The sequence below is a fragment of the Dermacentor silvarum genome, chromosome 7 (genome assembly GCF_013339745.2).
Source record: "Dermacentor silvarum isolate Dsil-2018 chromosome 7, BIME_Dsil_1.4, whole genome shotgun sequence".
NCBI classification, from domain to species: Eukaryota; Metazoa; Arthropoda; class Arachnida; order Ixodida; family Ixodidae; genus Dermacentor; species Dermacentor silvarum.
This window is the reverse complement of record NC_051160.1, coordinates 8071196-8096811: the sequence shown is the minus strand read 5'-3', so window position 1 is coordinate 8096811 and position 25616 is coordinate 8071196. Positions and strand designations below refer to the sequence as shown.

General features: G+C 43.7%; 1 protein-coding gene across 1 annotated transcript in view; it reads left to right on the top strand.

Moving 5' to 3' along the window:
• LOC119457496 (BTB/POZ domain-containing protein 7-like) overlaps positions 1 to 24517 on the top strand; it is an 83364-nt gene extending 58847 nt beyond the window's left edge. Inside the window, 3 exon segments of the mRNA XM_037719082.2 lie at positions 2418 to 2622; positions 16394 to 16770; positions 17103 to 24517. Of these exon segments, the coding sequence (XP_037575010.1) occupies positions 2418 to 2622; positions 16394 to 16770; positions 17103 to 17252 (732 nt within the window). The 3' untranslated portion in view covers positions 17253 to 24517.
• Positions 24518 to 25616: the final 1099 nt, after the last annotated feature.

The following is a 25616-nucleotide window of genomic DNA, read 5'->3' as shown; positions in this document are numbered from 1 at the left end:
TGCAGTTGAGCAGGTGTAAAGGCTGGCTGAGCGGAGGTAGCTGGTATCTTCGTGTGCGCTGTGTTCCCGCACGCCTATAGTGTTGGAGGTCGTGTAATCTCAACTTTTCGAGACTCGATTTAAGCGAGGACCAGCACGAAGCGTTTGCTTTCAACTGCCGGCACTCTTTAGCACACCTCTGTTCTGATAGCGAGTGTTCGTTTCATGGTCAATGAGTGAGACCTGTTCATGTTTGCCTGTACGAACACGACACCATGCTTGTTCATTTAATTTGTAAGTTAGTGTTTCCTGTAATTAATATGCCCGGTAAAATGACTGACCTTACTTCATGTAATTGTCTAATGCTTTGCTATCACTATCAATGCTTCGCCTTTCGAGAGATACTGTGACTTTTTTCTGTACCCAATGATATGTAACCAGTTACTTTATTGACAAGACATGCTGTAACAGGAGACAGCTTTGAGCACTTGAATTTGGTGCAAACTACAGTAGAATGCTCGTTGTGCCTTGCAGCAGCCTCGCGGATGTGCATATTCAGACTGGAAAACCGTGGCGTCGAAATTTGTTTCCTCTTGTTAATGCTCCACCAGATTTTGGCCGGTGACTTGAGCCAACGCTGATCTGGCTCGAGAGTAATAACCACTCCAGGCGTTGATGCCAAGAAATCTCTTGCGGACAGTTTTTCCAGCTTGTTGTTGCCCAAAAGGGAGCACCTTCTCCGAGCTTCAGCAACAGCTGCACTTGATGGAGAACGCAGATTCAGGAATCACGACATTGAGTAACCAGAATCATGTGCACAAGGTGCTTATACGTTTAAATACTGCTCTTCCCTGAAGTGTGCACATAGAACTAGTTTTCAGTCTTGCTGCTCGTGTTTTCACTAAAAAACAACGGAAGATGACCCACAAAAGTTTTGAAAAGAAATTTGTCAGTGAATATAAGCGACATGTGAAAGGCTACAGAGGATGCACTGAAAGAGCCAGGCCAGCTCGTTCTGTTTACAGTATTTGTGCGGTGTTAACCCTTTGCAGTCCGAAACTTTTACCCACTTTCCGGCTGTCCCGATCCAAAACTATTTTGCCAGTTTATAGCGCCGTGATGAAAACCACGAACTGCGGACGAAAAACTCATAGGATATTTATTTTTTATTTTTCATTCTGCAGGCAACTCCTCTACCTATATTTGAGCAGCGTGTGATACCGCTCGAAGCATTTTTCTGGGTGCAGGCCAGGGTTGTTACTGTAGGTTTTGCAGAAAAACACAGTTTCCCTCCTGCCTCCGTTTGTTTTTCGGTCGCTACAAACAGCACAGTCCTTGCTATTTCGGCCTGGGAGCTTGTAGATTAACCGGCTCCTTCCATCTAGCCTTTCCTCACAATTCGTCCGCGCAGACGATCCCCGTTTTTTGGCTCTAGCCCTCACGTCACCCACCAGCTATTGGAAGAGGTTGTTGCGGTACTGCAGATGTCGCTGTTCTTTCTCAGCATGATTCTGCAGCTGTGTGCGCCTCAATATAAAGCTATTGACAATGGAAACCTCTAGAAGCTTTCACCAAATGCGCCACCGTAAAATGCACGCGGTGAAAAAGTGGTCATGCTTCTCAGCGAACCATGCAAACGTGCTGTTCCGCGCGCAAGTGAGAATGCTCTGGTATCCAGAAGCCGTGCTGAACATTGTGCTGCACCCTAGTGCAAAGAGAAGTAAACTTCAACAAACAAAGTTTATTTATCCCTCACGAGATGGCACAGCATGTATACAAAGAATGCGCACGAATCGCAGTGAGAAAAACTGCGAAATTTAACCCTCGAACACCCTTTTCGGGCGGTGCCCGACAGCGGACCGCTGCGGCCGTGTTGCGTTGTTGGGCCCTGCCCGACAACGGACCGCAAAGGGTTAATAAAGGTTTGGAGGAATGTAACCTAAAAAATAATCAATTACATTTGAGTAATTGCTCAATTACTTTTACGAGTCAGTAATTGGTTACTGTGATCAATTACATCTGTAACGAAGTAATTGTAGTTGTAATCGTAGACTTGTTTTTCTGTAATGTGTACAAGTCTACGTATGAGAGCATTTCTGCATTTCACATTTACTGGAAATGGTAGTTCCCCCCGACCCAGGCTTCCTCCTCTGTTGTGGAAATTGGTCTACAGATTCTCTTTACAGCTCTTGGCTACAGCTTAGCCAGTATGTTTCCTAGTCTTGAACCACCACTGTGTTTGGATTGACTGATCTGACAGTGTGCGTGGGCCTTGTTCACGTTATGACGCATGTAAAGAATTTAACTTTTGGAAAGTCAATTCAGCTAATAGTTGTGTTGAGAGTCACATTTTTGGTTTGTGCCTCTCTTTGTGTCAATTTGCAGCACACATCTAACGTGTGTACTAGCTCAGTTCATCACACTGTGTATTCTGGCAGGCCTGGCTGGAAGATCAGCTCTCCCAGGAGCAAGCATTGGGACCTGTGTCACCGAGCCCGTGGCCCCCACACCTGTCGCACATTCCAGACACACTCTATATGGTGGACAAGGGGGCCTCGGGGGCATTCCGAGAGGCCTGTCCCTGTGTCCCTCATGGAGGTGCCCCTGCACCAGCCGTGCGGCTACCCGATCCTTCACTGCCAGGTAACTGAAGTGAAATTTCACCTTGCCCTGTGGTGGCTGCTGGGATCTATGCACCAGGCCACAAAATAGTTACCCTGCGCGCTGTTCCTATCTACTTCGAGGATCTGCATGGAGATTGCCCTAATGTTTATTCAATACAGCCCACCCAAGATATAGCCGAAGAGAACTGCAAAATAGTTCTGTATATTGATACTAGCAAGTGCGGTAGAACCTCATTCGTACCTTTTGAAAAAGAAATTCGATAAGAAAGTGTACGAACCGGAAAAACTTACTAACCGGGAGACGTACGATCCAAAGTCACTAAACAAAATTTGAAAGACTCAACTGTAGTTGACATCTACATACAGTCGAGCCCGAATATATCGAACCCACATCATCATCTTCACCATCAGCCTATATTTATGTCCACTGCAGGACGAAGGCCTCTCCCTGCGATCTCCAATTACCCCTGTCTTGAGCTACCTGATTCCAACTCGCATCGAACCCACATATAAGCCGCATATAACAAATTATTGTATATAAAAAACAGCAGTAAGATCCGCTTGAAATGTTTCGTATAAAACTTTTATTTTATATATCGAATTACCTATATGTCGAACTTTTTTGTGATCCCCTTCAGATTCGATATATCCAGGTTCGACTAATGCTTAGTGTTGTGTAAATCGTTGGGCCCGAGGTGTGTGTTGTCGTTCTTGCTACTTCAGCAAGCTTACGTTTGCACTCCTCGAATTTGGCCTGGGTCAGCAGCTTCTTCGAGCGGGGCATTGTGGCAGGAAGTTTTGACGTGCCCACTTGGCGTGAATCGTTGCGGCACGAGACACCGTCAAGCAGGTGAGGCCCGAGCGACCCAAAATGCACGTTGTCGTTTTCCTTTTACATTGTGGTTTAAGACGGCAATGGGACACCGAAACGAGCTGGTCAGTGACACCGCAATGCAATGCCGCCAGAGCGGAACACGACACGCATTTAGGATATTGCCTATTAAAAGCATGCGGTACGATTTGAACAGCAATATGCCCCACGGGCTGTGAAACAGGTGGGTGAAGCTGCTTAGCTTAATAGTGTTGGTGGCGATAGCTGTGAATGTAGCGTGCGACGACCCGGGAGGAGATTTGCTGATACCGGAGGAGAAAACTGAGTGCCCACCGGCGTTTTCATGCGAGACAGGCGGGTGAGTATTGGAAGAAAGCTGCTGCAGCGGGTGGCTATTGTTCTCAATCGCGTGCGCTTTGCACCTTTTCTTGTTCACATAGGATCTAGCGGCCGGAAAGCGTGCAATTCGATCACAGTTTGGCGATGTACTGAACGTTAGTGCCGAAAGTGAAGAGCAGAAATGTCAAGATTTATTTTTACACAAGACAATGTCGAACGCACAGATGTGTACTTTTTTTGATCTTTATTTCCCTGCACGAATGTCTCAAGTCATTTATGCTGCAGAATGATCTTTGATATACACTCGAACCCACCTAGAACTAAAGCCCCTATATTTATAAAAGTAGCGCCATTCTTAGATCTTGCCGCCACCGCGCTCACCCCGGTGCTTCCTCCTCGCCCTCTCTTAACCGCCTCCTGTCGCCCCAGCCTCCTCCGCTCCCCCATTGGCCAATCCGTGTCACGTGGAAGTTCGCGTCGCGCTTTTGTATATTTTTTTCTTTCCAGCGCGCTCCGACTGCCATTCTCGGGCCTGTGCGACGAAAGTGCTGTACGCACAAACGGATCAAACGTGTTAGGGACAAGAACTTCGTTGTGATGGCATGCTGCTGCGCCTTAAGTTGCCGCAACCGACAAGGCGAGGGCAAAAGGCTTTTTTTGTTTACCATCCGGCGTGAGCAAACGCTTGCTGCACACTTGATATTTGCGCCGTCTCGCATCGTCGCGTTGCTACTTCCAAAACGGCATTATTAAGACCAGTTACTGACTGACGAAGCAAAATCGTGCCTCAAAAACGTCTCCGCAGGGTGCGATCGAAGTTTTCCTCGGATTTCCTCTGGTAGCGCGTTAGCTGTCGTCTGCCACGGCAGGCCCGACTCAGGCGGCGCCACTGTCGATATCGCGCCTCGATCGCGCTGGTCGCGCCGAGCGCGATAGTGGAACGGAGGAGGAGGGAAGTGGATGGCGCTACTTTGTATATATAGGGGCTTTACCTAGAACGATCCCACATATAACAATTTATCGGTTATAACGACCACATTTCACTGCATTTGGGATTTTCTGACCCTGCCTATTGAAACTGCGCCCAGATATACAGTAGCCGACGGATTTTTCGGACTCCGAAAATTCGGACTTGTTGAATATTCCGGACTTCATAGATGTACCGTTAGGGTTCCCATAGAGCTAATGCATTTTCACGACCGATTTTTCCGATGAATCTAGGTGCCAATGTTCGATTTTCCGGACTAAATCACACGGTCTGAGTCACCCTACCCAATCTTGGGGGCTGCCATGTTGGATTTTCCGCTGGCTTGGCCGGGCTTGGCTTCCAGTGGCCCCCTGTATAGCCTTCAAGATTAGTAGACGCTTGCTATCATCCTGTCTCGGAGGCCATGCCCGCTCTTCATCGGCCGACAAAACGTTCCAAAAAGGGGCAGTTGCTTTTTTTTTTTTTTTTTTTGGTCAGCTCAGCACTATCGTCATAATCACTTAAGCGGATCCTTTTTTTTTTTAATTTTGGTCGCGCCGTACGCTGTGTGCGGGTGAAAGCTTGCAAGGGTGAGCCGGCAAGTTGAGGAAGGCGGCCGGAAGCGCGCGGACTTGGTTCGGTTCGCTCACGGGGCACGGGGAGGGAGAAGGCAACGGCAACAGCGGGGAGCTGCATTCAGCTCTTGCGGCTGTTGCCGATGGAGCTGGTGCGCAGGCATCGTATCTTGAAAGCGATCTGCTATGTGGCCGAAGTGTGCGCTTGCGGGGGACTCATCTTCATAGCAAACTGCGATGGGTACAAAGGGCGTGCGCCGAGTGCCAGTAGCTTTGTATGCTCTGTTTTTTTTCTCTCTTTTTTTTTGACGTTCGCGTTGAAGCGAGAGAATAGACAACGCAAAGGTCAATTTGCCCGCTGCTTCTGGCACGCTTTCTCACTCCAGCGTTTTAACGAGTTTCCGCGGTCATCGAGCGAGATGTGTTCATGTAACCTGTGCACGCGTGATACCGTGCTTATTTATTTAGTGGGCGCATATTTACAACTTTATGCGGCCGATAAAACTAACATCCTTGCTTTGTATAGCTGTCTATTAATTTGCTATTGCAATCGATGCTTCGCCTTTTGGGTGAAACTGCGAAATTTTTCTTAAGCCGCTCTAAGCCTCATAATTTTTTTTCTTTGGCACTATAGTTGTATTGCCTGTTTGGTGCCATTACGGAAACGTCACGCTGCGCACCGATACTACACCATACCAATACTACACCATACTGATACGACACATGCAGGGCAAACTGGGGATGTCGCTCGTGTACTGCAGTTGGCTGCCGGCACGGCTAGTAGCGGCTGCGATACTGACTTTTCTAGACGGCGCTAACCATGCACCATATTTATCAGTTTCAGTTAAAAACTGGCGCGTTTCATAATATCCTCGAATCTAAGCCAACCCTAGAGTTTCATATATGATTACATTGTAGACCACTTATAATGTAAGTCGCCGGAGTCGTGAATATCTGCACTATAAGCGGTACCGCACTATAACCAAAACAACGATTTTCAAGCCCTGCACGTAAGCAAAACATGTAGACCAAGCAGCCGTGTGTATCCGAGAATCGAAGCGTGCTACTGGGAGTTTTGCATCCGTTTAAATTTACGAAGGTTGAAAGGTTAATGTCCAAGTATCCACGATCTTCGCATAAAGCAGACAAAGTAATAATTTTAAAAATGTCTCAGTTTCGCCCGAAAGGCGAAGCATCAATTGCGGTAGCAAAATAGTAGAGAGCTATAAGGGGTAGGGATAGTAGTTTTATCGGCTGCATAAACTTGACACATTCGCTTACTAACTGAATTCACAAGCGTGGTGTCAACGTGCACAAGCAAACATGAATAGACTCGATGACTGCAGACAACCACTGTTAAAACACGGGCGTAGGGAAACGCGGCCGCCGCAGCGAGCGAAGGTTCGTGCTGTCTATCGCTTCAACGGAAACTGAGCGGCGTAAGGACAGCGCATACAAAGGTCAGAGCCGTGTGGAGATGGCTTTCAAGATAGGATGCACGCAACAACACCGACAGCTGGCACAGGCGCGAACGCATTTGTCGGCAAAGTAGAAGCCGCCCCCTCCCCCTCCCCTCCCTCTTTCCCGTGCTGCCTTCCCACTTTGCTTCTTTCGCGTGGGAGATTGCGTCACCAGTTCCCCTTGCGCCCGGTTGCAAGATACGCATTTAGTGCCGCAGCACAGCGTCGCCCCCCCCTCCCTCCCTCCCTCCCATACCCCCACGGCCTTTCGCGCGATAGAAGTCGTGTTTGCTCTTCGCTGTGCGTTCGCTGTCCATGAAGGCGCGCGTCCTCCGCGCGCTTTCACTCGCACATACAGCGCGCGGCGATATTGCCCTTGGACTCATGCTCCACGTCTCACGTTCCTCCTCCGCATCGCCCTCATTGATCTCCCATCGGTGGGCGCATCTCGTTGAGTAGCATGCTCCCTACCGCCCTTGTCGGCGAGATTTTCCCGCGGAAGCCGCATTATAGCTGGTATTTCGTCTCACGCGGCTGCACTGTAAGTGGTATGCGTATACATGGAGTGCTATGGGAAAATTAATGGGAGTCTGAAGAGACCGTACTATATCCGGTCCTGCACTATAAGCGGTTATGTTATAAGTGGTCTGTATTGTATTTGAAAAAAACTATCGGCCTAGATTCAAATAAATATGGTATAACGAACATTTTCAACAGTGCTGTACTGTTACAATGAACACTTCAGAAATCGGTCGCAGTAAAAAACGGGCTCACGCGAAGTTCCGAAGCATGGAATCGCAACCGAACTGCGTGCAACTGAAAAGCACGGACTTCAGTCACTCACTTTTCACCGTGCTAGGGTAACCAGCCGTGGCATCCATGATAGCATGTGCCGGTGCTGTGACGAAGGCCACGGCAGTGGCACGTTAGTTTTCGCGCAGCTCTCTGTGTGGCACAGCGTGTGATCTCAGTGGTCACGATAGCAGCACTCTCATTAAGAGTCGGCGGATGTTACTACGCCATTATCAAGAGTTGATAGTTTGCAGATGCTTCGTTTACGTTGTTGCCGATAAACATAGTGATGTCGTTCTACTTTTTGAACTTCATATTTTTTTGACGGAAGTGACAAATACAAATGTAACTTTGCTGCCTTACTGCGGCTGATACTGCAGCCGTAGCGGCAAGACCTCTGCAAAATGCCGGCATGCTGCAGCGGTTTCTGCTTCCAGCCAACTAGAACGCTTCGCTGTCATGTTCAGAATACACTCGTGTCCCGCTGGTAATAAAATATGTAACAAGCTCTCGAAGAAAAAATGGTGGCTCGTAGTTTCAAAATGGCAGGTGATTAGAACCAACCGGGCACCATTTTGAAAGAGCTATGGCACCGCATTTCATTGTTTAGATGACGATTTTACTAGGGATGTGCGAGTACCGAATAGTAGATTTGAGATTGAATATTGAATCTAATCGGAGGAAAAAAAAAAACTCCGAATAACGAATCGAATATCAGAAAATTTAACACAGGCATTTATGCTTCCAAATTTCACTCAAGAAGCACAGTGCTGCACATGCTCAGGCGGTTAATTACATTATTTAACAAGAATCCTTCTAGCTATCTGTAATTTTGGCACCTATGAATAGAGATGTATGGTATGCTCTACTCTGCTACGTATTAGTGTGTGAGCACTGATAGTAAAACTTCGTTAATTCGGGTTTCACGGGACCGAAGAAAATGTCCGAATTAATCGAATGTTAAATTATCGAGGGTATCCAGAAAGCAATATAAGCAACACGCTTTTATTTAGTGAATGAATGAGCAAAGCCTGTCGCTATTTTGCACAAAAGTGCGAAAGCTGCAGTTCTCATCATCTCGTGACTTATTGGCTCTCTTAGCAGCGATTGAGGCCTTGCGGCTTCCTTCGCAGCACGGCCGCGGCGCACACCTTCATTTGCGACAAACTTGTCACTACCGCATGCACATCGCGATTATTTTTTCACCAGTGAGCTGATCGTCAACAAATCGTCCGTCCATCACGACGTAGCCGGAGCTCTTCATCCTCGACACCTTTGCACCGAGTCAAAATGAAACAACTATTTACCGCAATCGCTGTGGAAGAAACTGTGGCCGCTAACGATGCACTTATGAACGGCGAATTTGTGGTTCTGAAGGCAAGTGGCTGACGCACTAACCAAGTCAGAATGAATTTACCGTTCGCTGTAACAACTGCGGACGAAATCCCGGTCACTATCGATGTGATCGTAGATGCCGACTGCGCGCATACCGAGTCAAAATGCAACTGCAGTGGAACCCCGATTATACAACTTTGATGGGACCACGCAAAACCGTTGTATAATCCAGGCGTCGTATAATAAAAAAACAATATATTAGGTATATTAAGGTAAATTAAATTATTTAAAAATTACCGTATTTATTTTATTGTAACTCAAGTTTTTTTTTTTTCATGATTTTCATTGCTTGAACTTGACCCTGGCGTTGCATTCGAATAACGAGAAAATTGAACATTTTAAAACAAATATTCTACCTACATCCCACGATTTCTAGTGTTACGTTGGCAACCTGTAACTTTACCGTCTCGATCTAATCCATAGACAAGTCAATCGAAGTCAGAACTTGTTTTTGGGTCGAATCGACGGAATCGACGCTGCTTTCGTTGTGCTTGTGGTTGGTTACGATGCTGCAATACCCTACGGCCTTTTGTGGTTCGACACCGTTAATTCGTGACGTTATGGCAACGCAGCGCATTCAGTATGATGTCCGGTTCGAGAGATGAGCAATTTTGATGGCCGAGGAGTTGGGAAAGTCCGCCGCGTCTCGGTGTCTCGACGTCGACATTTTGAGGATGGTGGGACCAGTGGCAGGCCCTTTTTAAATGTGAGGCCAGTTGGAAAGACTCTGTGTAACTTGGAAGTGATCTGGTACCAACCCTGAATGAAATGGTTGTGCGGTCTTTTAAGAAGTACTTAATTCTCAAACAAGAATCAAGGTGACTTGATTCTCGGGCGATCACTTTTGGGGATAGTTTCGCTTTCGCGAGAATCAGCTCATCCCGGCACGGAACCCCTCGAAGTATACGGCCGACAGCTATCTTGGTGCTGATAGCGAGCTTAGGACAGCGTCAGAAACACTTGTCGGGGATGCTTTCAGTGCCTAATCACGCAAAATTTCGCGAATGTGAAACTATCTACTAAAGTGATCACCCTAAAATACCGCCCAAGGAAAGCTCCGTCTCCTCTTCAGATGAAAGTGATGAGTGAAGAGAACTAGTTTCTGAATTGCGATTCCTTGAATAAAGGTACCATTTCTTTTTCCGTTCATCCCGCATTATATTCGCGGTTTTATATTTTATTTCGCGTTACTCAAAAGTCGCCCCTTGCGTTACTTTCAGGTAAGTATGGTACTGCACACCCATTATCAGCCGGCTGCAGTGTGCTCACGTGCAGCCTGTGTCTGCTTAGGTTTTCTTCCCCCCCCCCTTGTACGGTACCAGAGAGGCATCGTACGAGGCGGGGTCGGCATAAAGTTGCGTCGTATAATCGAGGTTTTTAATACATTAATTCTATGGAGGTTTTGCCGGGACCAAACCAATTCATCATAAACTGCGGGTCGTCGCATGACCGGGGGACGTATAATCGAGGTTCCACTGTACTCTTTGCCGCAACCGCTGTGGAAGGAACCGCGGCCGCTATCGACGCGATCATGAAGCGCGCGGCCATCATGGTGTTATGCGTGGTAGTAAACGCAAGAATAAAGGCTTTAAGGTCACAAATAGGCACAAAGCGTTCTAGCGTTGCTTTCATTCACGTATAATTTTCATTGATGAATATGGCGATGCGGATTCCGTCGATTAGTTTCAGTTGGACGCTAGCGCCGTTCTTATTATTTCTTTTTTCTTTTGCGTCGCACATTTGCAGCGCTCCTTGCTCGCCGAGTTCAGAAAGTTGTCCGAATTACCGATGTTCAGCCAAATACGTTCGAATTAACAAGAGTTCGATTGCACTGAATAATGCATGCGCCTGCCGAGACCAGAGGACGAGTCCGAATTACCCTAGTTCCCGAATTAACGAGGTTTAACTGTAACTCTATCAGTTTGTATACGAAGGTCTGGAAAATATTTTTATCGATTGAATGTCTGTCAAATAGAATCAAGTGATTTTTTCCCCTCTGAAGCTGAAGAAATAGTAAAGGGTGTCCTAAATACCAATGTAGTTTTCTATAGCGCACCATACTGTACTTAATGGCAATCTTTTATTGCTTAGAAAGTCTTGCTCTCCAGTTTTCTTCTAGAAAACAAGAGGGTATTTCCTTCTTAATTGCAGATGGTTTCTGGCTTATCGTCAGCTCGTTAAGGCCATTCTGCGCGACGGACAAAAGGGGGGACACGCATCATGTGACGATCGGCACTGCACCGCGCTGTCATTGGTGCCGCACGAGTCGACCGTGTTCAGCACCGACGGTAAATAAATGTCAAATCGGGACGTTTTCGAATCAAGTTCTCAAATCATATCTTTATGTAAAGCATTTTTTGAGATATAAAAGAAAATGTTAATTCTAGTGACCAGCCCTAGTGCTATGCTGAGGTCAACTCTCGATCGTCTTTCCGTGCAAAACTCGACTCCCTTTGTGACCGCCAGCAAATGATCCCAACCGAAGGCTGTTAACACCCTGCACTATGACCTTTATTTAGAACATGTGGGATATCTTTATATCAGCACATGGCAGCTTTGAAATGGTTTGGCAAATAAAGCGGAACTCCGTTCTGAAATCTGATAAACTGCAGTTGTCTCCCATGTCAGTGCTCATTCCAGGGTCCAAAAACTCGCGTGCAGGTGCATTGAAATCAATATAATTGGGACATTTCTTTGCAAATTATGATGGAGGATGGCAATTAGAGGATGCCAATTGTTGCAAATCGAAAGCCATAGCTGATGGCTCAGAACTGTATTCAGATCTGATATCAACATAAGTTGCGTTAACATACGAGATTTCATCGAATTATTTAAATAAATAATGAAAATAGCTGACATTGCCACTTAAATTACTATTTCCATCATGGAGCTAGACGAAGCTTGATGTAGTGACTAAGCTGCACCACTATTTTAAACGTTTTGCTAGTTTGTTATGGGACATTTCTTTGCAAATTATGATGGAGGATGGCAATTAGAGGATGCCAATTGTTGCAAATCGAAAGCCATAGCTGATGGCTCAGAACTGTATTCAGATCTGATATCAACATAAGTTGCGTTAACATACGAGATTTCATCGAATTATTTAAATAAATAATGAAAATAGCTGACATTGCCACTTAAATTACTATTTCCATCATGGAGCTAGACGAAGCTTGATGTAGTGACTAAGCTGCACCACTATTTTAAACGTTTTCCTAGTTTGTTATCTCCGCAGCCATCACAGCTCTATTTTTTAGCCCTAGGCGCTGGAAATGCATAACAAAAAGCAAGTTGCAACCCAACGCCGGTCGAAATTCCAAAGCTGACTTATCAGCTTCTGAAAATAACCCCACGAAAGCAAGGACAATTAAGTGGCCCTCTGGTGCGCCAGCGAACACCGGTTGTGGTCCAAAGACCGAGTCAGAGCCCAGAGTTGTCAAAACACAACAAAATATATTCTTCAAACAAGGCAGTTACATATACACATACTACATACTTCGGCTAGGCACATCGCAATGCAATTCAAATGGGTGTTACAAAAATTCTGGAAAATAATTAACGACAAGCACTAAGAGTTTAACACATACAGTACAGAATGAATTGGAACTCAAAGTGTCTAATCGTATTTACCCGTTCTGGTCTTGAGCCGGATGATCTCGGCGTAGCTCGAGGCAAATCTCGAATAAGGAACTTCTTCCAGAGATGCAGACGCTCAAGGAACTCGTCGACTAGCTTGCTGGTTAATCCCCTTCTTCCACAGATGGTCGGTCTACGCGTCACATCTCTTAACCGGCACGGTCTGATCCCTGTACTGATTCTTGCACGGCACGTTTATTGCCTTCGACGCCGTTTCTCAAACCTTTTGACGGAGTCGTGCTCCCATAACATGAACAAAGCCTCCTGGGAATCTTCTAGACATTTCTCGCGTTTTCAGCCGTATCCGTCGAAGTCTTTGAGGAGGGTGGTGCCTCATCCGTTGGTGCAGGCTCTCTGCTCGCCATGTGTCTGAGAGGGTGTTCTGGCGCACGCCCTCTCTCTCCTCTCTGTCGAAGCTCACCCTAAATAGTGTTTACACCTGCAGCAGGTACTTCAGAAAGCATGTGGATATTTTGTAAGCAAAATGTTTATCTGAGCAGCCTCTAAAAAAGAGAGTCCCTCATCCACATACACTGAGAAGTGAGAGCGATGCCAATAGCCCGGCTTGCAAGTGGTGAAAGCCCCCCATCATTCTGCTTTTTCAAGAGTGAGTGCAACTGTTGTTAACCACCTACATTTTGAACTTTTCAGCCACTTTTGAAAATAAAAAGGTGGTACAATAAGCTTGCGTTGTCGTACAGACCATTGTTATAATTGTACCGCGTTTTTTCCGAAGTACACGCCTACGCCATAGCTGGCTGGCCCACATCGCTATTCTGCCTGTAGAAGAGCCAACCCAACTCTTGGAAAAGGAAGGCGAAGTCAGTGCCACTTTTCTACTCACTACAAACAAAGGTGCGTCTGCACATTAAAAGTTAGAAAAAACTTACAACAGAAAAAAGTGTACTGCATTTCAGTACTAATAAAAAGAGCAGGAACCGTGATAGACCTCTTATGCATCTTCATGTTCTTGCCGCATGGGGTGCCAAAGGTCTTTTTTCGCTACTTTTAGTGAAGAATTAAAAATATAAATTCCTGTTTAATAAGAAAATATAGCTCGTTTTAACCAGTACGATAGGCAATATTTCCATCAGCGGGGTTGTCTCGATGCATGTTCTGAGCGGTTGTCTGTCCCTTTAACACTTTCTGGATGGTTAGTGCATAGTGTTCACTTCACTTTTCGGCACGTACAAGCGTGGAATCAGCGAAATGTTGTGCGCACAGACCATAGATATCGAAATTGTGGCGCACGGACCTTTGCCGGACTGCAGTCACCACTGACAGTGACATGGTAGTCATGATGCGTTTCCTGCTCCCATAGCTTCTAGTGCATCCACGTCATGGATAATTCCGATTGTCCATAGACTGTCATTAGAGCATTCGCAGTCAAGTGGGGCCTGATGGAGAAACTGGTCTTGCTCAGTTTGAGGATGCCGTCATTGCTGCAAGGCCGTCCCGGCGGCAAGTGAAATTTCTCGCTGCGTGCTCGCAAATAAAAGTTGTCTTCGTGTGTGTTTGCATGAGAATGATCATGTTTTTTTGGACCGGTAAGTCTATAGCCACTCATCTGCCATTGTCGGTTAATTAGTACATTGGTTAGTGCATACCTTATCCACGGTCTCGACCAACTACATATTAACGAGGTTTTATTGCATGCAACTATGCAAAGCGAATTAGGACACCTGATCTTATTATTTTTTCTTAATTCCTTGAAATATAACTTTGTACTTTCGCAGTTACTGCTGGGAGATATTGCAAGTTCACATACATAACAGCATTCTACATATCTTCAAGAGTATGTATGCCAAATTTCGTTAGTGTAGGGCAATTATAAGTGAACAAAGTTATTTTCATGAGATTGTAAAAAAACATTTGTTTAAGTTTAAGTTGTAAAAAACAGTTTAAGTTTACCGGAACTGATTCAATTCCAGTACTTGTACACACTGTATAGATAAATATTGGCACTTTGCGGTGTAAAGAGAGCTAAATAAGCTACAGCACGATGCTTTTTGTGAAAATTTAGTGCACAAAAAGTGCCGACAAGGATCACTACCTTGACACGCGTACTTGTTCTTTTTTTTTTCTGGGGACCCCATTTCACCGATTAACTTCAGGTCATTGCCCAGCACAAGACGCACCTGGACGATTTGAAACTTGCTTGAATGTTATTGTTGATTCTATCTGTTAGGGTTTTCGCCGAACCTTGTGTAATCAGACTGTATGCACGACGCAAATAGTGTTTTACTTTCTGGAAGGTATGCGAGCACCAACACTGGAACGAGTCATGTGCCAACGTGCTTGACAAGCAGATTTTGCCGACCGTGCTCGCCACTATTGTTGTCACTTGCTTTTGTGGGCACAGGTTCGACCAATAAACAGTTAGTTTGTGATTCACACTTTTCACTGCTGTGCTCTTCACCGTCACTACAATGTGACAATATTTTGCAGTAGTGTATGATATAACGCAACAACTATAGCAGCTACATAAAAACTAATGACATAATATAAATCTGCTTGAAAAACTCTATAATTGGCTGAATTTGCATACCTCTTGTACAAATAATTTTTTTAAAATTTTAGAGTGTCTCTCCTTAAACTTGCGTCACAATAAACCAATTGTGCTACCTCGCATCCCGCCGATTTCATTTTGTTTTGATTACTTGTGACTGTATTTGATGTACTTATCTTTTGTATAATGTCATAGTTGACTTGATGTATAGTTATTGTAACACTGTATTGTATGGTGTTTTAGAATATTTTTCCAACCCGCTTTTCACTGTGTGCATGTATATGCCCTCCTTGCCATGATCTCTTGCGACATTGGCAGTATTTTTAAATATGTAAATAAAATGAATAAATTGTAAAGCACCAACACAAGTTATTGCTTAGTGTGGCATACAACACGAGAATGACATGCAAGTGAGAAGTGGTAAACACAGACGTAGAACACAACACGAATATACAAAGTTTCCCGGCTAAAAGCAACCAATGTTTTAAAAAATGACGCAGTGTGCTAGGAGGCTCAAGCCAACTCAGTGGTGTTGAGAATCGCGTGGCCTAGTCTGCGGCATTTTTTTTTTCATTCTGCAAAGTCAATTAGTATAAACTAATTGCCTAACCTAAATATTTGCTTCACCTATAAAGTGCCAATACGAAAGTTGTAGATCACAAGAAGCGTCTCAATTAATTGACTTTGCAAAATGAAAAAATACCGCATACTAGGCCACGCGATTTTCAACACCACTGCGTTGGTTTAAGTCTCCTAGCACACTCGGTCGTTTTTAAAACCTTGGTTACTTTTAGGTGGGACACCCTGTATGTAAAACACAAAATAAGAAAGAAATATGGGGTAGTATGCAGTCGATTAAGTAATTATATAATAGATTGTAAGAGTTTCAAATTATTAAATGACTTGTGGCCACCATGATGAAACAACAAAACCAATATATTGTACAGGAGAGTGGATAATCAAATGAAAGCAGGGAGGAATGTAAGGTAATGTTTTATTTTGCGTAAATAAATAAAAACGCTGAAATACTGTAGACATGCAATAACGTCTTAAGCTAACTAAGTTGTACAGGCCCTGTATTCCTTCCTATTAAATCTATTCCTTTGTCATCCACCATTAGCGGCTGGCCGATGTCAGTGACAACATAGTTGAAATGCTACTCGAACAAAGGAATAGCAGTCCCAGCCCAGACCTTGTGATTTTTACACAGCACTGGGGATGAGTAAAACAGTGATTCCGGCTGCGCTTTTGCGGTCTTCCAACCCCCTGTACGTTGTGCGCGCAGTACTGAGTGAAGAGCTGCTACGGCAGATGCGGCAGCGGGAGCAGGAGTTGCGGCAGGCGGCTGCCCGTGCCTACTCCCTGGGGGCCAGCCGCTGTGCCATCAGCCACCAGTTGCAGTTGCGCGTGGTGCGGGAGGCGGGGCTTCCCGACCAGGCTGCCACCCTACTTGCTCAGGCCCCGAGTGAGGACTGGGTCCCCTCGATGCAAGACCCCCTGGACCTCATGGTGGCGGCGAGGCCTGCCGCTTCGGCTCGAGCTCCACCAAACCCCATCTTGGTCCCACCTTCACGAGCCCCGCCTCGGCGCTTGGCTCCGCCCTCCGACCTCAGGCTTCACAGGCAGCCACACCTGGGGAGGAGGGCGCTACGATTGGCTGAGGTGCGAAGGATTGTCTGCTTACGGACTCGCATTCTGGACAGAAATTATGCGCCAGATAGGACCACACATTAATATAGCCAGGCATTTTGTCATCTGTCCAAATGGAGGCATAATGAGATGTGTAGAATTCCAGTTGAAAAAGCTACCTGTGCATGTTTTGATGCCACCGCAAAATACAGTTCACAGCAATTACACGAAGCCAGTTACAACCTGCCATTCACGCCGTTTGTGACACTTGCATTGTGGTGCCAGTGCCCTCTGCATTGCAGTGCATACAATTTAGCATTTAGGAGAACCTTGCCTCACGCACCTTCTTTCTTGCATCCCTTTAGCTGCAAAGCGAGAACAGCAATCTGAGCAAGATGATCCCAGACATTGCCATGGCGACGGCGACTCTCGAGCACCTGGACCTAGCCGAGTCTGACAAGGACGACTATGGCTGCGAGGCTGATGACCTGTCTCCCGTGCACATGCTTGTCTGACCCCTGCCACGGCCGCGACGCCGGCACGTCAGTCTCCCGTTGCAGCAGCAGGATCAACTTCTGCAGCCACGCAGCTCCTTGGGCGGCCAGTTTGCGCACCCCCGTCGGTTTCTGTCATCATCTAAGCCATCTTATGTGTTCAACAACCCTCCCGGACTACTGTTGCCAGCATCCCGGTGGCCCCTTGTACAGTCTCGTGATGACAGCTTCGAGGAACTGGAGAGACACGCCTCGTCATTGTGGCGTGCCAGGGACAGCTTTTCTTCATTAGGACGTCGTCCACTGCCCATGCGTTCGCAGAGACCATGGTTCGCGTCTGGTGTGCACGACCCTTCCTCCAGAGCCAGCAGGAGACACTGAGCCGAGAGGTACGGCAGCTGCAAGAGGAACGTTTGTTGAAACTGTTATTGCTCTCCGTCTGCTATTTATTTATGATTCAGTCTTCCACTGCTCTTTGGACACAGTGTGGTGTGTAAATTTCAAATTGTTGATTACCGGTCTTTGTTTTGTCCCAAACAGTTATGTAAGTGATGCTGGCACAAAAGGTCTGGATTTATGTCCTACCATGCGGAAGGACGTTTGTACAAAGAAGTCCAAATCCAGTGTTTCAAGATATTTGGGTTCAAGCTTGAATTTTAAAGATAAGCTGTCTTGTAGGTAACGATGGCTGTCGTCTTTGAAATGATTTATTTGATACGTGAGATTATCTAACAAGTATGCCTTTTAATACTGCAACCTACATTACAACATTATTAATAATTAAAATGATGCCACGATTGCAACTATGTTAGTGCTTACGGCACAAGGGTCGAAATTGCTTTTTGAGAGCTTATTGCAAGATCTACATGCGCCTAGATTTTATCATTTAAAATGAATTTATATTTCAGTATTTTGTAAATGTATTCAAATTTTTTTCTTCTTTTCCTTTTATTTTTAGGTAAGTGTACATTCCTTTTGACACAAACATAAGGTACATTGGTAATGCCTGGTCAAAAGTTCATAGAAGGCTTTACTTCAGGAGCTCCCATCTAATCGATACTCTACAGTTTAATCTCGTTATAATGAAGTCGGATTCAACATAAAAATACCTTTATTTTATCCGATAGTCGTTATAAGTATACACTGTAAAAAAAAGTTGCAATCAGGTCTATGTGAAAGAAATGCAAGTTTGGCGCCTCTAACAATGGCCAGCAAATGGACTCCTGCGAATTTTGATGGCCCTTTAGTGGTTTGCCGTGTCAAGATGTGACCTGGGAACAACAATAAATTTTGTACATGCACGATCACTAATATGCAACCGTGTGATCACATGAGATCAGCACATTGGCTTGCCGGCTGCAGCCAAGGCAAGCTGCTGGCTAAAACGCACAGCAAGCATGTCAGAATTTGGTATAGCTTTTGTTGAATTACACAAGAGGGTCCTGAACCAAGGCTATTAGTCCAGCCCACCTGATTATACGTCCTGAATTTTTTTAAGACCCCAATCAATTTTTAAAACAAATCAACAAATGTAGAAAATTGAAAAAAAAAAAGAAATAAGCCTTGCATTTAAGCAACTCTTTTAACTCTGCAGCAAAAACAGACATTCCTATTCCATAAACTGAAAATGATGAAGCACATGATTGCAAACAAATTTTTATACTAATTTGGTATTTACATAATGGGTTAAATTGTTCACCTAAGCTTGCTAAAAAGTGATCTTCACAAAGCAGTTGTATTTTCTAGAGCTACATGCAATGGGCAACATTGTTTTATCTTTCGATGCTCTAAAAAGAGTCTGCCCAGAGGATCGTTCACATTTTTTTTAGCCCTTTAAGGAATGTGAAAAAAATGAGAAAATAAACTTGCCAGAAAGATGAAATATTTTTTGCATGCGAACGATTCCTATGATCATAAAAAGCAAGACCATGTGAAAGACTTCTGTCAGAAAGGTGAATTTTAGTATAAAATTTACACTTTAGCAAAGGTGAGATTCACTGCATGCAAGTGAGTCTTCTCCCTACTTCACGTGCAAAAAATGATTCTGATGAACATGTAAAGCAAAGGTAAAACATTTCTGTTGGGAAGGTGAAATTTATTAGGAAAAAGTTCTTGTAACGAAGGTAGGCTTCACTGCACACAGGTGAGCCTCCCAACTTCTTTCTTCAACAGCTGGGATGTTATTTACAAGTACACCATCCAAAAACAGTGCAATGCAACACAGGAGCTGAAATCCTCTTCAAGTCTGCAGAAAAACAGTAAAGTGCTTGACGATCTCAGCTCATCTTGCGTCCTTAATTGACGAGCTACAGGATAGGAAACGACATTGCATTTTCTTTTTCCAAGCCTTGGCAGTTACATCTTTTTTAAACTTTTCCACCTAAATGCAAAATCTGCTTTGAGTGGTCAGTTGAATCCACTTTGTTTATTTAATGCAGAAAATATTCACTCACAATGGTTAGCTGTGGAAAAAAGAATATTTTTATGTTTAAATGTATGTGAATTTAGGTAGATATTGCATCCTCCTGATCTGGAGGCTTGCCTGGAAAATTTTAGTTTTTTGTACCATTGGAGGCAACCATGTACACTGTTCGAAGGAACGGCTAACAAGTGATAAAGCCAATACAACTGGAATGTTTCTTTGTTTTTGTCAGAAAGAAGTGGCTGGGATAATCAAATTTGTATATCAAAAATTTGCCTGTAGGCCTTTACACCACATCCTAACAATGGCAGAATACTAGCTGCATGTTCCCTTTAACAGCGGACTGTACTGAACAATCTTCATGCAAAACCACAAACATTAAAGGGGCCCTGGAGCACTACTTGAACATAATAAAAAAAATGTTGCCAATCTGTAAGCAAGGCTCTCCTCTGAACATGCGAGCCAAATATTATTGCACTGCATGCAGGAGGGAATTTACCATCTCATGTCCAAAACTGTGAAAAATCTCTCCTTGGCAATGTCATCATGCAGCTGTATCGCAAGACCTAGAACAGTTTTTGGTGAATTTGGTGATCGTGAGAACATTCTCAGTAATACTACTGCTGCTCATTTTGAGTTAAATAAATGAAAAATATATATCAGACAAAAAAAAAAGCATTTCATCTTTACGCTGCTGGTCTACACATGACAGTTGCGTGTAGCTGCGCCTGCTGTGCGTGGTAGCAGCGGTGTGCTGCGTAGATATCGTGGCCCCTGCCATCTCCCCTGCGTAGCTCTAGTGGAGGAGAGAGAAAGCCACTCATCAGTGCGATAACTGTGTCTAACTCGGCTTATGCTGGAAGGAATTGGAAAATGTTTGCGGCAGAAGATTCGTAAGGCAACATCCTTTAATAATGAGGCCATTCTATGATTAGCTAAAAAAGTGTTTCAGTGCCAAGCCAACTATAATTTTTTTTTTTTTTTTTGAAGTTGTTGGCCATGACACGCAGTTTAGTGTAGGAACATACCTGCAAGGAAGCTATACTCACCACTTTCTCCTGTTTTCTTTCTTTTTGAAGCTGAGTTTGTGATAGCAGTAAGTGAGCTGGGCTAAATATATATAACAACTCGTATCAAAAGCCTCCACTTTGCTTTGCAGCGTAGGTCGTTACTAGACGAAAGCATGAGCTTTGACCTCGCTTATATCAGGTGGGTGCACTTAAAAAAAAAATAACTGAGTTGTCTTTTGCTCAATACGTTGTGTACAGAGAATGCATTTTCTTCAAAAACACTTTACTATGTGTGTCATGTGTTGTACAATTTGCCTGGTGAAATCACTGTGCTGGAGCATTTATTTGCATGCGGCACTTTTACTTGCAATGCCAACTGTTTGCTGTACCATTATTTTTTTATTGAACCTTTTTACACCTGTTTGTTTGTATGCCAACTTGATTTCTTGGTACCGTGACGAGACAGCTATCATAGAAAAGAGTTGCACAAGCTATAGTAAAACCTCGTTGATAAGATTTTTGAAGAGTAAAAAAATAAAATGAGAGAAATCTTGAAAAACATATGCTCCAAACGGTGTATTGCCAATGCTCTTCCATCTTGAATATATTGTCCTGTGGCCCTTATGTATGCAGATGAAGGATGGCAAAGCCTTGGGAAATGAAACTCAAATAGATGAGACACTCATGGACGCCAAACTGAAATACCATTCAAACAAGTTGGTGAAGATCACAGGGTTGATGTACAACACTGATTGGTCGAATAACACTGCTTGCAATCTGTTAATAGGGTGTCATTGTGCATCCAGGATTGACTGACAGTCATTGTAACAATTGTCTAAATGCACCGCTTACGTTCAATAATGATAGGCCCAGTTTCTAGACATCACTTGTGAAGCAATATTGTGCAAAAGTGAACATGTAACAAAATTAACCACAGAAAAATAGTGCAGCAACAAAGCATTATTTTAAGCAAAGTGAGCTTGGTTGTATAAGCCGAGAATGTATCGAGTGTACCTGAGTAGACTAGTTGCATCTTGGAGCATGACTGCACCTGAAGACGGAACAATGAGCAATATGGTGCTGGCTAGCAACTGAACCACACATATATAAGTCAGATGCACCACTTACACCAATCACTGTGTGCATCTCTTGATTTCTTTGTTGGATATTAAAACTGACTGAACACTGAGGGACTGTTCATAAGTCCGACGTCACTGCAAGAACTGACGATAGACTTGCTCGACTCTGGACATTGAAGTAATTTTTACTCATAGTATTGCACATGTGCATGAGGGCTTGTGTGATGCGTAAATTTGGCTGATTTGACTTTTGGCTTGTATGCAATTAATGTATTTGCTAGTCGGTTCTATTTCCTCTCTGTCCTGTTAGCCTGTATATTTTTCGTGGTTCATTATCTGCAGTCTGAATTTTGTGGCTGTTTGCAGATACATGACAGGGTCTGGCATAATTATGGCATGCAGCATACTTTGTACTGCAAATCACACAGCAAATATGGTTCGATTTAAACTCTACCACACGAGTATATATGTTGCAACCAGTGGGGTAGCTCCAGTGTGCAGTAGAATCTGAGCATCCAAAGCTTGGCATGAGCAGCTAATTTGCCACATTAATTAGTGCAGTCTGTACTAGCCAAGTTTTATTTGCAGCATGATCGAACCACTGCAGTTCTGTCTGGGGGGGTAGCCACAAATAGAAAGCATGGAACCCTGGTATGGTAGTCTCAGTAGATCACTTTGACATCATATTGGCACTGATTGGTTAGGCAGGTAGGCACAACACCCATCACTCCAGTGAAGCACAGTGCAAGACATCATTTCACGCAAATATGAAAGAATCCTGGAAAGTCATTGACTGAGAATACGGTCCCTAGAACCTGCTCTGTGCAGTGCGTTGCCTAATTAAGCGGAAAAGCATTACTGCAAGAGCAGTAATGCTTATTAGTAAATGCATATGAAGATACTATATTGCTCAGCATCTATTGAGCCAATTTTAGTGAGGTTTGTCTCAAAGACGGAAAACGAAATTTATTGGCTACTGGGAGCAGATTTTTTTATTTTGGACTTCAGTTTGTCTTATAAAAATTGGCAAAACTTAAAATGAAAAATGAAGTCTGCAGTTTTTTAACCACCTACACAATTTCATGGTACTGTAAACTGCATCGATTAAGATGTGCATGCAGACAAAATTGATATACAGTCGACTCAATTCAAACCCTTGCAGGGCTGCAAGATTTAGTCTAATTATCCGAAAGGTCGAATTAACGAGTGGCAGCATTATGAACAAATTCAAATATATTTTTTTATTGCTTGAAGTAGTCTGTAATGTGCTTTTGTTTCTTGCTCTCTAAGCGAAACTCAAGTAGCATCAGGCAAAGAGAGCTGGCATGTTTAAACACTGGCTCAGCATGGCGTGACAAGTGGCCACAGATTGCTTCATGGGCTGAAGGAGTGCCGGCTGCTAAAGCATAAATATATATAAAACAGCTGCATGCCTGCGGAAGCAGTAGCATCGTCTACCGAGTTTCTTGTTAACCACTGCGGGCCAGGAGGGTTGCCTATGTGGGTTGGTGGGGATCGAAATAACTGAAGCGGCACGCTTTTGAGTTCGAACTCAACAAGTTTTCCTTCCTAGGCAATGTACGATTTCTTGCCAGGACATTCCAGCATCTTCGATTTAAGCAGAAAGTGGAATTAACTGGGGTCAAAAACTATCACATACGCCTCTGAAATATGCCACCAATTTGTGAATATAACTTTTGCAGAACTTGTCTGAACAATGTAACAATTTCATGTAAGCTGTTAATTGATATACCATATTTGTGCACTTAGATGCCCTAGTAGATGCTCAATTCACAGTTTCAATGTCTGTTTTTGTTGTGAAGTAATGAAGTTGTTAAGCAAGTGTTTCATTTCCGTTAAAATTTGCAGTATTTACAATTTTTGGCAAAAAATTTCAAGGCCTATATCAAAATTCTGCTTGCTACAGAATTTAGCTTCCTCTCTCAAATGCAACCACTGTCATTCAAATCAGTTCAGGGGTTGTGTAATGAGAGAATTTCTGCGCTTCACATGTATTTGATTATAAAGAAATGGCTGTTGGCTTTCTTTATAAAAAGAGATCAGATTTTGGCCTGCTTGCGTGCACTCAACTAGTGCAAATGCAATGGCACATTTTACTGGGCATATCCGAACACTCCTGCAAAGCTTATCATGACAATAAACTTGCTCCTGTAGTATCAACGAAGATGGAATAATGCTACTGACGCCTCTTGTCCATGTAATACAGCGTCATTGTTATTTGCATGACCGTCAGAGTGCTATAAAATGACGTGTTGAATATGCCGTAATTGTTCTTTCTACAATACATAAAGTAGAAGAGAATTACGCTTCTCGTCTGCTTTATGTCCTTGTTGTAAGCTGTTCTTTTAATTACTTCAACACTGCTAATCATTTCTTTTTGCATAAGCTTAAAACTGTATCCTACTATGTATACTTAATTCTGTAAAGCATCTCATCTGTCGCGATTCATAAGAACATTTCGATATGTTTGCAGTTTGTCTGGTGCCCTGAGGCATTGCGAGTGCTGTCCATAAAGAAATCATGCAGTGTGCAACCAAACTGTATTGTTTATTAAGAGCACTCCCTGAACATGCGTTTCTATGCATTATTGTTGAGCATCTGATGTGGCATCTGTTTCTGTTTTACTATGTGTTGACTTTTTTTCTTCACATTGGGGAGCAAATAATGTTCACAAGCTATTTGTGCATTAAAAAAGATGCTTCTGCTATATGAGGTGATCATAGTGGGCAGTGCAATTAAAATGGAATGTATTTATACATTTTGGCATGCCTGAAGCCAGCTGTATTCTTCCGGCAACTTTTTGGAGCGTACATTTTCGTCATGACTGTTTTTTGCCTACACAAGTTATAACTGTATGATCTAATGTGAGGTAATTAATGTTTGATGTGTTTTCCAAGTTTCACTTCTGCAGCCATATTTGGAATCATTCATTTAATTTTCCATTTGCCTTGCCATCTGTCATTGGTTCAAAGGCTGTCGTGCCATTCTTATCAAGGCCTCTTGATGTGACAGGAAAAACAAAATTGGACGTTACTGTGGCAAAAGCTTTCAGGAAGATCTGCTTCTTTGTGCAACAGATGATAAGAACTCAGGAATATTGAATGTTCGGTTATTATAATATAGCCCCTTCTTTGAACTAGCTCAAATTTTTTTTACTCTTTTGGAAGTTGGGATTTCTTTTATTTGTTAATGGGGCCGTCACCGAGCAAAACAAACCACAGTTAACTGACTTTAATATTTCAAACGATCCGAGCAAAAGAGCTTTTGTTAGTAAAAATGGACTGTAAGAATAAATGTGAATAACTGTCAAATTAAACCTAATCACTTATGCAGAAAACTAGACAGTGTAGCCCCCTCGAGATATCTGAGCCCAACACCACCTACAGAAACTGCAAGAAAACTGTCCGGTCAGCTTTCTTCCTGTGCCCAAAGAGTGTCTTTTGAAAACTGTGCAACGCACATGCTTGAAGCACCCGAAGGACAAACCTGTGAAAATCTAAACAAGATGACGGTGCTACCTGTACTTTATCAAAAGCTTTATAATGGCATACTGACACACAATTTCTAATACTACACCCCAGTCGCATGGAACAAACACTTTTGATCACAAACGAGCCCTATCAGTGTAGAGTTCTTGATCAGCTCGTTTGCACAAGCTGCTGAAGGGAACCAATCATGATTGAAAAATTGTAGACTGATTGGCTTGATTGCCATCGAAAGTGCGCTGTGTGATGGGGTGTAAGTTGTAGAAACTCTGCCATTCGCATGCTTCTCCCACATGTGACAAATGCTAAAATCATCTCCAAACAATGTTAAACTTCTCGCATAAATTGCACTAATATGACCACTTTTA